The sequence below is a fragment of the Somniosus microcephalus genome, chromosome 34, assembly GCF_052327205.1.
Source record: "Somniosus microcephalus isolate GS21.2 chromosome 34, FLI_Smic_1.0, whole genome shotgun sequence".
NCBI lineage: Eukaryota > Metazoa > Chordata > Chondrichthyes > Squaliformes > Somniosidae > Somniosus > Somniosus microcephalus.
Window position 1 is genome coordinate 21,752,668 of NC_141020.1, and position 19,924 is coordinate 21,772,591.

The 19,924-nt window shown below is 46.0% G+C and overlaps 1 protein-coding gene across 5 annotated transcripts in view; it reads right to left on the reverse strand.

Moving 5' to 3' along the window:
* The window catches only part of LOC147096872 (homeobox protein Meis1-like), a 639,590-nt gene that overhangs the window by 492,130 nt on the left and 127,536 nt on the right, over positions 1-19,924 (reverse strand). For all 5 annotated transcript variants that reach the window (XM_085973574.1, XM_085973575.1, XM_085973579.1 and 2 more), the window contains exons 4-5: positions 17,966-18,016; positions 17,526-17,576 (exon numbers count right to left, since the gene is read on the reverse strand). In XM_085973574.1, coding sequence (XP_085829700.1) covers positions 17,526-17,576; positions 17,966-18,016 — 102 coding nt within the window. The remainder of the gene's footprint in view (positions 1-17,525; positions 17,577-17,965; positions 18,017-19,924) is intronic.

The window sequence follows — 19,924 nt, forward strand, 5'->3', positions numbered from 1 at the left end:
TCTAGCACTGAAATCATTCTGTTATCAGCACAGAAAATCTGGTGGGAAATTAAATTTTGAAAAGGCGGAAAAGTATAACATTGACTCTATAGTCCTTAGTGCAGATGTATTCTAGCAAAGTCGTGTGTTATTGTTAAGTAACCCCCATACCACTGGCCTAGATTGGGTTAAAGAAAAAAGAAAGTGTCAGCCTGGATTTTGAAAGAAAAGAAAGACTTGCATTTCTATAGCGCCTTTCATGACCTCAGGACGTCCCAAAGTGCTTCACAGCCAGTTAAATACTTTTGAAGTGTAGTCACTGTCGTAATTAGGAAATATAGCAGCCAACTTGTCCACAGCAAGCTCCCACAAACAGCAATGTGATAATAACCAGATAATCTGCTTTTAGTGATGTTGATTGGCCCCAGGACACCGGGGAGAACTCCCCTGCTCTTCTTCGAATACTGCCATGGGATCTTTTACGTCCACCTGAGAGGGCAGACGGGGCCTCGGTTTAATGCCTTATTCAAAAGAGGGCACCTCCGACAGTGCAGCTCTCCCTCAGCACTGCACTGGAGCAGTTAGCCTACTTTTCATGCTCAGGCCTCTAGCGTGGGACTTGCACCCACAACCTCCTGCCCCAAAGGCGAGAGTGCTACCCACTGAGCCACAGCAGACACTCAAAGTATTGCAATTAAGATGGTTAATCCTGTGAATGCCCCAGATGCTTTGACCGATCCACAGTCGTAGGCCGGAGGCTGCCTGACAGTGACTCACTGCAGTCAGGGAGTGGTGGAGACAGAGATGCACTTCCTCACAGCTTGTGGAAAATATCAGGGCATCAGGGAGAATTTCTACCAAAAATTCTCACAAATATGCCCTGAATTCAGAAATTTGAATGACGACCAAAAACTCCCATACCTACTAGGGGAACAGAGAAACTGTGTAACCTTAGCGGCACACTATGTTACAGCTTGCCATAAACAGAGGGACAACCAGTAAACCTAAGAAAAGAGTATATACAAATTATACGAATGTATATTTATACACTCAGGGATATATCTGTTTATACACTGTATGAATAGATCTGCGTTTATGTGTTCAACCATAAATGTTTTTCGATGCTTTGGCAACATAAGATGTACCTTATCATGCCAATAAAGCGATTTGAATTGAATTGAATTGACTTCGCCGAGTATGAATATCAGAAGCCATCCAAACTCATCTCGCTTTAACCCCAAAAGTCCGCCTTGGCTCACGCCTCAGAGTCAGAAGGTCGTGACTTCTAAGCCAGACTTCCAGAGATGTCAGCACATAAAGCAGGCTAACACTTCAGTGCAGTACTGAGGGAGCGCCGTCTTACAGATGAGACGTTAGACTGAGACCCTGTCTGCCTGCTTAGATGGATTTCGAAGATCCCAGAGCAATAATAACATCCTGCATTTATATAGGTAATAAAACGTCCCAAGTCACTTCACAGGAACGTAATCAGGCAAAAATTGACACTGGGCCAAAGTAGGAGATATTTGGACAAATGACCAAAAGCTTGGCCAAAGAGATAAGTGTTTAAGGAGGGTTTCGAAGGAGGAGAGAGAGGTGGAGAGGCAGAGAGGTTTAGGGAGGAATTTCCAGAGCTTAGGGTCGAATTGGCTGAAGGCACGGCCACCAATGGTGGGGAGAAGTAAATGGGGATTGCACAAGAGGCCAGAGCAGGAGGAACGCAGAGTTCTCGGAGGGTAGTATCCCATGGCACTATTTGAAGAAAAGAGGCGTTTTCTTGGCCAATAATTATCCTTCAACCAACATCACGAAAATAAATTAACTGGGGAGTTCTCCGAGTGTCCTGACCAATATTTACCACCCAACAGCACCAACCTTAATGCTGTTTGTGGGAGCTTGCTGTGCACATATTGGCTGCTGCAATGATGTACTTTTGAAGTGGAGTCACTGCTGTAGTGTGGGAAATGTGGCAGCCAATTTGCGCACAGCAAGCTCCCACACACAACAATGTGATAATGACCAAATAATCTGTTTTTAGTGATGTCGGTTGAGGAATAAATATTGGCCCCAGGACAGCGGGGAGAACTCTCCCTGCTCTTCTTCGAAATAGTGTCATGTGATTTTTTTTTACACCCACCTGAGAAAGCAGACGGGGCCTCGGTTTAACGTCTCATCCAAAAGACGGCACCTCCGGCAGTGCAGCGCTCCCCCAGCACCGCACTGGGAGTGTCAGCCTCGATTTTTGTGCTCAAGTCTCTGGAGTGGGACTTGAAGCCACAACCTTCTGACAACGTGCAAGTTCTCTTGTTTCACTCTCTAACTCTCCCAGCCCAGCATCCAACATCCCTAATGTCCTTGCCTCCGCTATCTGATTTAGCTGATAATTCTAAACCCTTTCGGTTTAAAAATAAACACTTGGGATCCATTTCTTTTTTTAACGCACCAATGACTCCCCTGGTCACAGTGACCAAACCAATCTTCCCAATCAGGCTTCTGATTGGCTGGAACGGTCATTGAAGCGGATTTGCAGTCAATGAAACCCCTTTTAACAAGAAAACAGCTTGTGTTCACCCTCTGAAACAGAGGCTATGACCAAGGAGTCAAGAGTAAAGTGGAAACTTTCACATTTAAATAAAGCATTCGAACCAATGGAGTATTTTAGCAAGCCAGTAAAATCAAAGTTAAAATAACAGAAGGTCAAAGAAAGTATTGGAGGAGAAAAGGATGACAGGTCAAAGGCAAGCAGAGTGTTTAAATATTGTCTTTTATCTAAAATGGATTAGTTTAGTCATTGGGGGTTAATATTACAATATTATAAAGCTATTCCTGATCGTCTGTAATGTTCAAATTTGCTTTGCTGTCAGTAACCAGAGGACACAGATTTAAGGCGATTGACAAAAGAACCAGGGGCGACACCAGGAAAAACATATTTACGTAGCGAGTGGTTATGATCTGGAGTCCACTCGCTGACAGGGCGGTGGAAGCAGATTCAGTAATAACTCTCAAAAGGGAATTAGATGAAATGTTTGAAGAGGAAAAAAATGTGCGGGGCTATAGGGAAAGAGCAGGGGAGTGGAACTAATTGGAGAGCTATTTCAAAGAGCCGGCACAGGCACGATGGGCCGAATGGCTGTCTTCTGTGCTTTTAAGATTCTGTGGGGGAAAAGTTTGGTGGCGCCCCCTTTGGGAGGCGCAAAGCAACTCAATTTTCCCCCCAAATTTGATTCTAGTGTGTGATCTGAAAATTAGCAATGTTGTTCAGCCCAGGGAGATTGGAATTTCAAATCTCCAGCAGCCTAAAGGTTAAACGCTGTAACACTCTCCAATCCACGTGATCGTGTGCATCTGACATCAGTTATTGTATTAAGATACATATACTGTCTATCTTATTTCCTCACAGTTGGTTACAAGCTATTTCTCAGCGGCTGAGCTGCAATGATGATACAATTTGTACCTTTTTGCTACGTGTCAGCTGTGGCTCAGTGGGACTCACTCTCATCTCCAAGTCAAGGTGGCTGTGGGGTCAAGTCCCACTCCTGACTTTGAGCACATAATCCAGGCTGACACTGCAGTAACAGCACTAAGGAGGTGCTACATTGTCAGAGGTGCCGTCTTTGGGGTACGTTGTTAAACTGAGGACCCAAGTAGACGTAAAAGACCCCATGGCACTATTTTGAAGAAGAGCAGGGGGAGTTATCCCTGGTGTCCTGGGGCCAATATTTATCCCTCAACCAACATAACAAAAATAGATTAACTGGTCATTATCCCATTACTTTTTTTGGGAGCTTGCTGTGCACAATTGGCTGCTGCGTTTCCCACATTTGCCTAACCTGCTGAGTTTTTCCAGCATTCTCTGTAACTATACTTCATTGGCTGTGAAGCACTTTGAGATGTCTGGTGGTTGTGAAAGGAGCTATATAAATGCAAGTCTTTCTTTACCCTATCCTTTAATTATCTTTAACACCTCGATTAGAACATATAATATACTTTATCTCTATGACCATTATACCTCTATATATCATTTACTGCTTCTTCCTTGAGCATTACCCCTCTATATTATATAGCCTGCGCATTCTTCAGCTGAAGAGGGGCATGGGTTCATTGGATCAGGTACACAGATGTAAGTCACTCTCCATTTTAAAGTCCTAAATTCTGTCTTTATTTTTTAATTGCATTATAGATTCCTGTGTCCACATTTCTAATGGCAATTGGCTATGTAAAACTGGTCACGCTGCAATTACACCCTCTGACCAATGGTGGCGCTGCAGCCCCTTTAACTGGTCGGTGGGTGTAATTACAGCGTGACAAGTTTACATAGTCAGATCCCATGCTAGCTAATTACATAGGAATTTATAATTGAAGGACATTTACAGGAAGTATGTACAGAGCTAAGATTTTTCATATATTACTACTCGATCTGCCGAGAGGTCACACGTGGTAGGTTGCAGTATATGTTCTCTTTCTTACCTATCTTTGCTGTCTTTATGTTAAATTACCCGCTCAACCTTTCTATCCACCCCTTTGCCTTGTTTTGCTCACCTCACGCTTAACCCTCTATCTACTTATCCTACTGAAAATTGCTCCCCCACCCAGGCCACATAGCAAGATGCCAGACTTCCCTCACCTACTGCTCTACTCCACTCCCCCTCTTACTCTGCTTTCCTATCTCTTTCTTTCAGAGGGTTTTTTTGCTTTCAAAACAGAGAAATCAAATTAGAATGAGGAAAGAAACCATATGCCTTTCTCTCTATCTCATAGGGGTTATAAATAAGAATCTCTGACTTAGTCATTAGCAGTGACCTTTTCTCATAATCAACCAAACAAATGTGAGATCATTAGTTTCTCGAGTCAAAATTCAACATTTGCCTGAAAATTTGAATAATGTTACATGAAAAAAGACACATGCTTTCTCCCTCTGCCTTTCTCTCAGACCCTCTTATGTATCAGCCGTGGCTCCGCGGTACAGAAGTCAGAAGGTTGAGGGTTCAAGCCCCACTCCAGAGACTCGAGCATAAAATCCAGGCTGACACTCCCAGTGCAGTGCTGAGGAAGCGCCACACCTCCGGAAGTGCCACCTTTCGGATGAGACATTAAACCGAGATCCAGTCCGCCCTCTCAGGTGGATGTAAAAGATCCCACGGCACTATTCAAAGAAGAGCAGGGGAGTTCTCCCCGGTGTCCTGGCCAATATTTATCCCTCAACCAACATCACTAAAAAAACAGATTACCCGGTCATTATCACACTGCTGTTTGTGGGGCCTTGCTGTGCGCAATTTGGCTGCCGCGTTTCCTACATTACAACAGTGGCTACACTTCAAAAGTACTTCATTAGCTGTAAAGCACTTTAGGACGTCCTGAGGTCGTGAAAGGCGTTGTATAAATGCAAGTCTTTCTTTCTTGCTTTGTGACAGTCACTCTTCCCCCCCGTGACCCTAGAAATTGGGTTGGGGCGCCAAAGTGGCGCCAAAGTCGCCTGAGCACAGGATTTAGCGCAGCGATCGGAGCATTAGCGATCGCCGGAAATTCCGTTTCAGTGCTCCTAGAGGGAGACGGGGCGAGGCTCGAGGCGCTCCGTGTCCCTCTTAGGGCACTGAAACTGAATATCGCAGCGCAGCGTGCCGCAGCGCCACACGTTGTGGCATGGCACGCTGCGGTACTGCAGGCCTTCCTTCCACTGTTAAGGGGGAGGGGCCTGCAACAGCACGATCCCGGATCGCGAGTGCCGGCAAAAGAGCCCGGCACCAAGGAGAAGTGCCGGGCTCTCGGGAAACAGTCGGCAATGCCGCGGGGGGGCGGGGGGGGCCAGGAGGCCGGGGACGGAGGTGCTGGCTGGCGGCCGCCGAAAAAACCGGCCGCCCCGCCCCTCCACCTTAACTTGCACCACTGTCGGCACAGCAAGGCCCCGTGAACCGGGCGCGGGTAGCGAACGGCGCTACAGCGGCGTTCGCTACCAAATATCGGGATCGGGGCGCGAATGGGGCGCTGCGCACACCAATGACGTGCAACAGGCTAACGCCACCATTAGCGCCCCTGCTGAATATCGCGGGAGGTGCAGCCAGTGGCGCTACAGCCACTGACTGCCTCTTTAGGCGCTAACAGGTGGCGCCACATACCCAATTTTTCCCAGGTCTTTCACTTTCTAAAGATTACGCAGCACAAGACAATGGCTACAGCAGTGTGTAATAAGAACACTGTCGGTTATTTCCAGTCACACAGGCACAAACACACTCAATATTAATCTTACCTCAGTAAAGCTTCTAAACCCTGCTTTCTAGCTTCCCTTCCAATAATTTTGAAACATTTTGGTGAGCAGAAATTGCTGGAAGCTAAAGAGCAAATACTCCCCCAGTGTCACTGGCTGATGCGCCCTGTGAAAACACTGCACAATCTGGGCAGCTTTGGGCAGATATTTCAGGCCAAGCCCAGGCTTCTGGGAGAGGCTGCGGCCTGCAAATAAAAACTTTAAATGAAGGCATTAAGAGACACCACTGACAATTAAATAGATACATTATATCATGTTCATGTGAAATATGTCCATTTAAAAAAAAAATATGTTTTGGTTAAACCCTTATTTTAGCCGTTTGAGTTGCTAAGGGAAAACTGGGAAAAAAATTCAGAAATTCATTTTGAAAGAGTTGTGGAAAGCCAGAGGCCAGATCGCACAGAGTGATGGGTTTACATAAACGTTTTCCATTATAAATGAGGGCCTGGGAAGTTATAACAGTCGGACACGCAAAGTGTGGCCAAAATTTGACGATGGGTAGTCCAGTGGCACAAACCGGAAGTGCACAGTTTGTATGTAGCTTTAACCCAAACCCAGCGGGTCCAGATTTAAACACTGGTCAATCCTAAGTTAGCTTTGTTTTAGCCAAGGTGGCAGGAGTTATCCTCAGTGGCCCCTTGGGTTCGAGCGGGACGGGGGTGGGGGGGGCGGGGTGCAGAATCAGTAAAGGGTTTCCTGCTCCCAACCATTACACAGCAACTCCCACTGGAAGTTGACGGCAGTGAACCTTGGCTGAGGAAAGGATCAAGCTTGGCTGTGATGCCTAAACTAGTCGAATAGCTTACTGACACTTACTGCCAGGTGAGGGATGGGCACTCGGCTGAGCTACCGGAAGGTGGCCAGCATCTGGCATAGGAACAGGAGTAGCTCCTCGAGCCTGTTCCGCCATTCAATGAGATCATGGCTGATCTGTGTCCTAACTCCATACCTCCGCCTTTGCCCCATAGCCCTTAATACCTTTGGTTAACAAAAAGCTATCGATCTCAGATTAAAATTAACAATTGACCCCCAACATCAATTGCCGTTTGCAGAAGAGAGTTCCAAACTTCTACCACCCTTTGTGTGTAGAAGTCTTTCCTAACGTCACTCCTGAAAGGCCTGGCACTAATTTTTAGGTACATATTATATCCCAGCACGAAGTCAAAGGCTTCAGGAGTAGAGAATTTAACAAATATATCTCCACGTAAATATGGCACTTCAATCAAAAAAGTTTTATAACTTTAAGAGTCGTGCAGCTTGAGCACAATTGTTGTTCTGGGATACAGAAATTAATTTAAATTATTCCTTAATTCAAAAGAGTCTGGACCACCAAGGTTGATAGTAATTCAGCACAAATTGCCAGTCTCACTCAGAAAGGCGAAAATCATGGAAATGTCATACTGATGCAGTAGAGGGCAGCCTTCTGTGGCTCGGCCTCTGATTGTGTCTGTTAATCGCGCCTGTAAAGCACCTCGAGTCATTTTACAACTTTAAGGGCGCTATATGAAAGCAAGTTGTGGATGTTGAGATTGTGGCCAATGTTCCCGTTAAGTGCAGCGGTCAGCAGTCAAGCCAAGAAACCGCGCATGCGCGAAAATTTGAACGGGACCCTTAAAGGGACCGGGCATCCCAAAAAAATTAGAGGGAACAGTCATTGGGACTGAGGCAATGGCATTGATATTTACCGAGCCGTGCATTCGGAGCAGGGTGGGGGGACGGTGGGCGGGGCACGGAAGGGGGGAGGAGTTAAGGACGGGAAACCCAGCGGTACGGGTTTAGCAAACGTCCTGTGGTATTTAACTGCAGGATGCCTTTTTAATGTTTTCTCCAGGCTCCCCGCCCGACAATCAGCCCGATTGCCTTTTTTGGCCGGGAAATCCAACGGCACAGAAATCCAGGCTGACACTCCGGGGCAGCGCTGAGGGAGTGCTGCACAGTTGGAGGTGACGTTTTTCGATTGAGACGTTAAAACGTTTGTGGGAGCTTGCTGTGCGCAAAATGGCCGTCGTGTTTCCTCCATTACACAGTGACTACACTTCAAAAAGCACTTCATTGGTTGTAGAGCGCTTTCGGACATCCTGAGGTCATAGAAGGTGTTATATAAATGCAAGTCTTTCTTTTATTCAAAATGGATACGTCTTAACAGAAAAAAATAAAAGTGACTACGAATTCTATAAACAGATTATTTCAGGGCCGGCAGAGTGATACGATACTTGTGAAGATCATTAACTATTCACAATGCAACCCCTGAAACAGCGTCTATTTAAAACCCAGGCTTAACTGTTCAGGTATCATGTTGCTAAGCTGCCCAGCAACCTAGCAGGTAAATACACCGTGTTCTGTAGCACTTGGCCGAGATCGAGCAGAGGGTCACGTCTTTGATTCCCAGTCTGAGGGTGACAATAAGGAGGCTGAAGGAAAAATAATAAATCAACCAGGCTTCTAACTCATGCTCGCATCCGGTGAACCCCCCTCCCCTCCAGCCCCCACCATCCACCCCCGCCTTCTGGAAAAGTGCGAGGGTGAGGGGAGGTCAGCTGAGGAAAGGATCGAGTTCCGCTGCGATGCCCCTCCTGGCCAAAGAGGTCGCCACCACTCGCGCTGTGAAGTGCGGCCGTTTAGGCGGTGTGCTGGAGAGCTTCCAGAAGCTGTGGAACCAACTCCCCCCCCACCCCCACCACCTCCCACCAACCCCCCCGGAGAAGCGATGGGGAGGGGTGGGTGGCTGGGGGTGGTAGGGGGTTTAGTGGGGAGAAAACTGGTTGAAGGAGCAATATTTCCACAGCAGTCACATGATGTGATGCTTTCCAGACTTCGGAAAACAAAAAGAGACAAGCAGCCTTATAAATCACATCCCAAATACCACAGGCCTTTGGCAGCCTCGTAGCTCTTATCGAGCCAGTCGTACTATTGGAGCATAATGGAGGCCCGGGAGCCATTCCAAACCAGTAACATAAGCAGACTTTCGGATGATGTCATCGGCCGGGAGGGCAAAGTTCAAAGCAGTTCGTAACCGTCATCTGAACCCTGAGCTGGGATTACAGTTTTGCAACCAGTGCAGGGGTCGGGGATTCTTTTGATAAAGGACCATGCGCCGTCCGTGGGGCTCTTTGATTCTATTCTGCCTCGTGTTTCCTTCCGGCTGGCAGTGTCGGCGCCGATGGGCATTGCTCGCCGTGTCGCTGGCCGGGATTTGCCACCCGCGCCGAGAGAGAGAGAGACGATGGTTGTGATGTGACTACCGCGTGCTTATTAAGCGACTGCAAAGAATTCAATCCCAAGCCGTAAAATGGTGAGATCCTTACTGAAACATGAGGCAAGAGTGATTCAAATCCATGACCTCCAGATTCGTCAGAACGATCCCGGGGTTTAAAGGGTTAAACTATGAGGACAGGTTGCCTGAACATGGCTTGTATTTCCCTGAATTTAGAAGGTTGAGGGGTGATCAGAGTCGAGGTGTTTACGATGATAAAGGGGATTTGATGGGGTGGTTAGTTCCTCTGGTGGGGAATCCAGAACAAGGGGGCATAATCTTAAAATTAGAGCTAGGCCGTTCAGGGGTGAAATCAGGAAGCAGTTCTTCACACAAAGGGTAGTGGAAATCTGGGACTCTCTGCCCCCACCGCCCCCACCGCCCCCCCCATCGCCCCCCCCCCCCAACAAAAGGCTGTGGATGCTGGGAGTCAATTGAAATTTTCAAGATTGAGAGCGATAAATTTTTGATGGGTATTAAGGGATAAGGAGCAAAGGCGGATAAATGGAATTGAGGTAGAGATCAGGCAGCATCTAACTGAATGGCAGAACAGGCTCGAGGGACTGAATGGCCTCCTCCTCTCCCTATGTTCACTGGCATTAAACATTTGGCCAACATTTGTTGGAGGTGCCGTCTTTCGGATGAGACGTTAAACCGAGGCCCTGTCTGCCCTCTCAGGTGGACATAAAAGATCCCACGGCCACTATTCGAAGAAGAGCAGGGGAGTTCTCCCCGGTGTTCTGGCCAATATTTATCCCTCAATCAACATAACAAGAACAGATTATCTGGCCATTATCACATTGCTGTCTGTGGGAGCTTGCTGTGCGTAATTTGGCTGCCGCGTTTCCCACATTACAACAGTGACTACACTCCAAAAGTACTTCATTGGCCGTAAAGCGCTTTGAGACGTCCGGTGGTCGTGAAAGGTGCTATATAAATGCAAGTCTTATTTTTTCTTTCTAACATTTGGATCTCAGCAAAACAGTGTAACTTGGTGCTCCTCGCACTCAAACTTCACCAGTGCATCTGGGCTGTGCCCTAAATAAAGGCCTCAGGGTATAAAACAGGAGATGAAAGCTTGAGCAATTTACAACTCATCTTAACTGCAACATGTGACTACCACCTTCCAATTACACCCATTGAAGTTATTCTACAAAATGATTAAGTCCTGATTTACAGGCAAGTATTGCCCCACTCCCTCACACACAGAATATGACTGACAAGCCCCAGGCAGGAAATCATGGGCCCCCACCACCCCCCCCAACACCCGACTCTCTATCTGTAGACCAGGAATCTGGTACCCTGATCCAATTTAACGTGGGGGGGGGGTGGGGGGCTGTATTAAACTTGTGGTGGTGTACGCACCAACTGTTAATGAGCTTGGCTTCTTCCTGACATTCTGTGGCTCAGCTGGGGATAGCACTCTTGCCTTGGAGTCAAAAGGTTGTGGGTTCAAGCTTTCACTCCAATTAAAACTTAAATGCACAAATCTAGGCTGACACTCCAGTGCAGTGCTGAGGGAGAGCTGCGCTGTCGGCGATGCTGTCTTTCGGATGAGACGTCAAACATTGGCCCTCTCAGGTGGGCGTAAAAGATCCCATGGCACTATTTTGAAGACGAGCAGAGGAGAGTTCTCCCAATATTTATCCCTCAATCAACATCACTAAAACAGATTATCTGGTCGTTATCACATTGCTGTTTGTGGGAGCTTGCTGTGCGCAAATTGGCTGCCGCGTTTCCAACATTAAACAGTGACTCCACTTCAAAAGTACTTCATTGGCTGTAAAGCGCTTTGGGACGTCCGGTGGTTGTGAAAGGCGCTATATAAAGGCAAGTCTTTCTTTTTTTCTTGAACGTTACTGATTGTTACATCATTATCTTTTCAATCTACAGTGCATGGTTTTTCCTCGCTCTTTCCGCCTATCCTCTGGCTCAGCAGGTCAATGCCCCGTCGGGTGTGGTACTGAGCCAGACAGAGGAGGGCGATTCCAGAGGAGGACGATCCGAAGTTCATTCCCGGTTCGGCGCCGGGTTTGCCGATCTGGGCCGGGGGGGGGGTGGTGGTGGTGTGGTGGCAGTGTGGAGATGCCATAACTGGCTCGGTATCTTAGAACTGGGGAGCACACCAAAAGGGACGCCACTGAACAGCCAGCGTTGCTTACCACTGCCCCCTACTGGACTTGGATGTGTCTGGAGGCCAAGGCCAGACTCAAGTGACAGGATTCTTCCCCGCTACTGTCAAATAAGCCACCAAAGCTGTCCATCAAGGTTGATACACGAAGAAGGCCTATCGGACTGGGGCACTAGGCCCCATTTTCAAGAAGAGGATGAGAGAGAAGCAGCAGGAAAGCTGCACGGATGAAAATGCTCAACTGTAGTCAGCTCCCAGGATACTGCACAATGCAGTATAGATTATACAGAGAGCACCAGGGTGCTGGAGGGAATTGCAAGTGACCTACAAACCATGACAGCAAGGCATTGATTGAACTCCTGCACTGGATCAGCCACAGCCTTCCATCTAACATCACAACAGAAACCTGGATCAGAAAGGCCATCCACACAGAAAGGGCCTATACTCCACCAGCCCGCTCCCCCCCCTCATCAAGTGTTAGCTGAGGCTCAGTGGGTAGCACTCTTGCCTCTGAGTCAGAAGGTCGCGGGTTCAAGCCCCACTCCATGGGACTTGAGCAAATAATCTCCCCAGTGCAGTACTGAGGGAGCGCTGCACTGTCGGAGGTGCCGTCTTTCGGATGAGATGTTAATCTGCTCTTTCAGGTGGATGTAAAAGATCCCACGGCACTATTTCAATCGAAGAGCAGTGCCCTGGACAACAATTATCCCTCAACTAACATCATTAAAACAGATTATCTGGGTATTTATCTCATTATTGTTTGTGGAAGCTTGCTGTGCGCAAATTGGCTGCCGCATTTCCTACATTACAACAGTGACACTTCAAAAGCTACTTCATTGGCTATAAAGCACTTTGGGACGTCCTGAAGTGGTGAAAGGCGCTATAGAAATGCAAGTCTTTCTTTACTTTTCCTTTCACCTCTGCAACCAATTGTTTCTTAAACCGTTTTCAGCCTTCATCACCCAACTCAAAAGTCCATTCCAATAATTGATCACTCTTTATGTAAAGAACTTCCTGAAATCAGTCCTAAATTTGCTTTTCTCCTGCCCCTTGTCCCACTCTCATGGTTTAATACGATTTGCCTTGTCTACGCGGTTTACCATCGCACACCACTGTGAGACCCACTGTTAGTTTGCTGCTGCCAAGTCCAAAGGCTAGGGGAGCAGGTTAGTGAATTGTGTTAAAGGAAATTATTCCCTTGACGGAAGACCTCTCGAGTCAATTCCCATGGTGAAAGAGACTGAAACTCACTCTCAGACCCGACTGATGGAACTTGCAGTTCATTCAGTGCCCTCTATCTCTCAACAGTAAAACATCCCTCTTGCACGAGGCTCCTTCAAACTCATTCACCACCCACCCACACTCCCCCCGCACCCACCCATTTAAACCCCATCACTAAGAGAAATGCTTCTCATTACAGTTTCAGCGCTGTTCAGTTCGAACAAGATGAACTTTTGGCTTCAAGAGAATCTCTCTCAGAAACTTACTTAATTCGATATAAATTAAAACTTCGCTCGCGTGGAAACTATCTCAGTGTGTGCTAAATCGCCTTGTATTAAGCCATTTTCGAATCTCACATTTTGTTATCAATTTGAAATCAGAATAACGGCCTTTGGAGCGAGAGGAGATTCCCCGTCTCCTGGTGGAACCTATCAGGGCAGAGCCCATTTAATAATCTGATTTAAGATTAATGATGCTGAAAATTTTTCCTTTTTTTCGAGCAGAAATGATTCCGTGGAGAGAAATAGCTGAGGTGCAGCTACATAAAACCCAGGCACCCGTTGCAAATAGCACCACTTACTCACTCCCCTGGATCCGCAACACCCCTGTGCATTTTAGGACAAATTAAAAATAACTACAAAGGAATTACTGTACATATAATATTTACATTGCATATATGGTATAAATATTACTAAATGCCCTATATAATATTTACATCTCATATATGATACAAATATTACTAAATGCCTGATATATAATATTTACATTGCATATATGATATAAATATTACTAAATGCCCTGCATATAATATTTACATCTCATATATGATACAAATATTACTAAATACCCTATATATAATATTTACATCTCATATGTGATACAAATATTACTAAATGCTCTATATATTTGCATCTCATATAGGATACAAATATTACTAAATGCCCTATATGTAATATTTACATCTCATATATGATACAAATATTACTAAATGCCCTATATGTAATATTTACATCTCATATATGATACAAATATTAATTAATGCCCGATATATAATATTTACATCTCATATATGATTCAAGTATTACTTAATGCCCGATATATCATATTTACATCTCATATATGATACAAATATTACTAAATGCCCTATATATAATATTTACATTGCATATGATATAAATATTACTAAATGCCTGATATATAATATTTACATTGTATATATGGTATAAATATTACTAAATGCCCGATATATAATATTTACATTGTATATATGGTATAAATATTACTAAATGCCCTGTATATAATATTTACATTGCATGTGATACAAATATTACTAAATGCCCTATTTGTAATATTTACATCTCATATATGATGCAAATATTACTTAATGCCCGATATATAATATTTACATCTCATATGTGATACAAATATTACTAAATGCCCTATATATATTTACATTGCATATGGTATAAATATTACTAAATTCCCAATATATAATATTTACATCTCATATATGGTATAAATATTACTAAATGTCCTGGATATAATATTTATATTGCATAGATTATATAAATATTACTAAATATATATTAATATTGCATATATGATATAAAAATTACTCTATATATACTCCCGTAATATTTACATCATTTATACAATATAAATATTACTAAATCGCATATATATGTTAATATATTTAGTACGTGTCCTCTAGAATAAGAAGTTTAAACAATGTGGACAATGATCTGTGCTCCCAGGCTCGCCATCGATTTGGATCCAACGGGTCTCCGCCTAATCACACTGACCGATGGTGAGCAGGCAGCATTGGCTAATAGTGTAAATATTGATTGAATATTGCATTTACAACAGGGGCACATGCATTTAACATTTTAACAAAAAGCAGCCTTCATCATCCCGTCTCGCCCCTGGTCTGTTCCTAGCAGCTCAGGACCCGGTGCAAAAACTAATAGAGGCAGGAAAGTGAGAGAGAGAAAGTAAAAGAACGAGGAAACAAAGCGGCAGATAGAAAGAGAGAGAGAGAGAGAGGGAGACAGAAAGATTTGGGAATGATATTCCAATATTAGTCCAGAAATTAGCAGAGACTGAGAGGAGGGAGTTCATGGATATAAAAAGAGAAATAGGGAAGGAAGGAGAGGAAAGAAAGAGGAAGTAAAGAAGGAAGGAGAAAGGAACAAGGAAGGAAGAAATGAACATGAAGTTATTGCCTCACTTGCCGCAAGATTCAATCGGCGCCTCTCGGGGGCGCTGGAATTAAATAGTTAATTATCACATTAGCGCGGGATTAGAGAAGCAAATGACTGGGTTTTGTCTCGGAAATCAGCCCAGCCACTTCTGGAAAATCTCACAGACAGTCGCTCCCCGTCCCCATCCTCACCCTCACTCACACTCACTCACTCACACTCACTCACACACTCTCATACACTCACTCACACTCACACACACTCTCATACACTCACTCACACTCACTCATACACTCACTCATACACTCACTCACACTCACACACTCACTCACACACACTCACTCACACTAACTCACACACTCACACACCCTCACTCATACACTCACTCACACTCACTCACACTAACTCACACACACCCTCACTCACTCACTCACACACTCACACTCACTCACACTCACACACTCACTCACTCACTCACACTAACTCACACACTCACTCACACACTAACTCACACACTCACACACACACACTCACTCACACTCACACACTCACTCACACACCCTCACTCATACACTCACTCACACTAACACACACACCCTCACTCACTCACTCACACACTCACACTCACACACTCACTCACGCACACTCACTCACACACCCTCACTCACACTAACTCACACACTCACTCACACACTCACCCACACACACACTCACACACTCACTCACACACTCACCCACACACACACTCACACACTCACTCACACACTCACTCACACACACACACACACTCACACACACACTCACTCACTCACACTCACACACTCACACACACACTCACACACACACACTCACACTAACTCACACACTCACACCCTCACACACACTCACACACACACACTCACACACTCACACACACCCTCACACACTCACACACTCACTGACACCCTCACACACCCTCACTCACACACCCTCACTCACACACACACCCTCACTCACACACACACCCTCACTCACACACACATACTCACACACTCACTCAAACACACACCCTAACTCACACACTCACTCACACACTCACTCACACACACTCACTCACACACACACCCTCACTCACACACTCACTCACACACTCACACACACTCACTCACACACACTCACTCACACACACACCCTAACTCACACACTCACTCACACACTCACTCACACACACTCACTCACACACACACCCTCACACACACACACTCACACACGCACACTCACACCCACACACTTCTCACTCACACACTCACACCCACACACTTCTCACTCACACACTCACACTCACACATGCACACACAGTCTCACACCCACACACACTCACACCCACACACACGCACACACTCACACACAGTCTCACTCACACCCATACACACTCACACACTCACACCCACACACACGCACACACTCACACAGTCTCACTCACACCCATACACACTCACCCTCTCACACACACACACACTCACCCTCACACACACATGCACACTCACACACACACTCACACACACACACAGTCTCACTCACACCCACACACTCATACTCATACTCACACACACTCACTCACAGTCTCACTCACACCCACACACTCACACTCATACTCACACACACTCACACAGAGTCTCACTCACACACACACACTCACACACTCTCACACATGCACACTCACACACACTCACACCCACACACTTCTCACTCACACACTCACCCCCACACACACTCACACGCCCCCACACACACTCACACCCCCACACACTCACACACACGCACACACCCACACACAGTCTCACTCACACCCACACACACTCACACCCACACACACTCACACACACCCACACACACTCACACCCACACACACTCACACTCACACATGCACACACTCACACAGTCTCACTCACACACTCATACCCAAACACACTCATACACTCACACTCACACACTCACACCCACACACACTCACACATGCACATGCACACACACTCACCCTCACTCACACACCCTCCCTCACACACACCCTCGCACACACACCCTCACTCACACACACACAATCACACACGCTCGTACACTCACAAACACCCTCACTCACACACCCACACACCCACTCACACACTCACACACACTCTTACACTCACACACACCCTCACTCACACACACATACACACACGCTCACATACACACACTCACACACACTCACACACATATATACACACACACACTCACACACACACACACACTCACACACACCCTCACTCACACACACATACACACACGCTCACATACACACACTCACACACACACACTCACACACATATATACACACACACACTCACACACACACACACACACACAACCTCACTCACATTCACCCTTACACACTCACCCTCACACACACACTCACTCACACACACACCCAGTCACATGTAGCACTTTCCAGTAAAATCCCCTTACCTTCTCCAACTCCAACAGATGAAACCTCAACACCTGGATAGCCTGAATCATCTGTGGGGAGAAGGAGAGGAGGTCAGTAAATGGGGGTGCAATTCCAGCTCAGAGGGCGGTGGAGAGGAACATCAGTGAGCAGGGCTGCAGACAGTGCATTCAACCCAGGAGACCCTTTCTGGGAAACTTACATTCGGGTTTAGTTACAAACTTAACTTGCAACAGTAACTGATTTATGGAACTTCAATCCTGCCCCATACATTGTTTTGTTAAATATACAATTAAACTTGATGCGTTTCCGTTTATATATACCGTGGACTTTTAGAAATAATTTTACCCGGGCGGGGAACTGAGACAGAACTGAAAAGCAGACAGCGCTCTGTGATTTGTCTGCTCCCTCTCACAGCCAGTTCAAAATCAGCACAATGTATAACTTAAACTCTAATTACCAAATTATCCAGCTCGGGGTTGGAAGAAAATAGAGGTTTTTCTGTTCGAATCTAGAAGATAAAAGAGTGGGAGAATATTTCAGTAACTCAACAGACTGGAAATAGTTAATTTCAGTCAATATTTAAACCCGGAATCTGTAACCGGAGGGAAAATAGAATTTCCAACCCTTACTCTGTGTTGGCGAGTAAAGTACGTATCAGACACTTATAGTTACACTCACTCTCTCTCTCTCACACACACACAGAGAGACACAGAGTTACACACCCACAGACAGATATATACACACACACAGGGACAGACCCAGAGTTACACACCCACAGACACACACACAGGGACAGACAGTGAGTTACACACAGACAGGTACACACACAGGGACAGACACACACAGAGTTACACACCCACAGACAGATACACACACAGGGACAGACCCAGAGTTATACACCCACAGACAGATACACACACAGGGACAGACACTGAGTTACACACCCACAGACACACACAGGGACAGACACACACAGAGTTACACACCCACAGACAGATACACACACAGGGACAGACACTGAGTTACACACAGACAGATACACACACAGGGACAGACCCAGAGTTACACACCCACAGACAGATACACACACAGGGACAGACCCAGAGTTACACACCCACAGACACACACACAGGGACAGACCCAGAGTTACACACCCACAGACAGATACACACACACACAGGGACAGACACACACAGAGTTACACACCCACAGACAGATACACACAGGGACAGACACTGAGTTACACACAGACAGATACACACACAGGGACAGACCCAGAGTTACACACCCACAGACAGATACACACAGGGACAGACACTGAGTTACACACCCACAGGCAAATACACACACAGGGACAGACCCAGAGTTACACACCCACAGATAGATACACACACACACAGGGACAGACACACACAGAGTTACACACCCACAGACAGATACACACACAGGGACAGACACTGAGTTACACACAGACAGATACACACACAGGGACAGACACAGAGTTACACACAGACAGATACACACACAGGGACAGACACAGAGTTACACACAGACAGATACACACACGGGGACAGACACACAGAGTTACACACCCACAGGCACACACACAGGGACAGACACACAGAGTTACACACCCACAGACACACACACAGGGACAGACACAGAGTTGCACACCCACAGGCACACACACAGGGACAGACACACAGAGTTACACACCCACAGACACACACACAGGGACAGACACACAGAGTTACACACCCACAGGCACACACACAGGGACAGACACACAGAGTTACACACCCACAGACACACACACAGGGACAGACACAGAGTTACACACCCACAGGCACACACACAGGGACAGACACACAGAGTTACACGCCCACAGACACACCAACATGGACAGACTCACACATGCACACAGTTTCTCTGACACATGCAAAATATCTCACAGACATAATTACAGAAATGCAAACACACACTTCTATAGAATCAACAGAAAGACCTAAACATACAAATAGCTACTGGCGCAGTCATTACAGACACAGTCACACACACACATTCAATCACGAGTATATACACTGACACAGCTCTATATACACAATCACACATGTACATGTATACATCTCTTCACCAGAACCCTATGAACATAGAATAACAGGTATAGGTAATCCATGCACTCACACACTCACAGACTACACTCTCACTCACTCACACTCTATATTGTTGCTCTTTGCTTGTCCTTTATCTACATTGACGAGAGCATCTCGCCAGAGCTCAGAGACTGTCATGATCCAGAGTAACCAGTTTATTGTGTATTTAACCAAAGTCTGGCTGTGTTTTTTTGGGAGACAGAGAAACTACCGGGACCCGACTGAAGGTGAAGTTAATGCGGGAGTCGCTGCCTCGTTGGCCT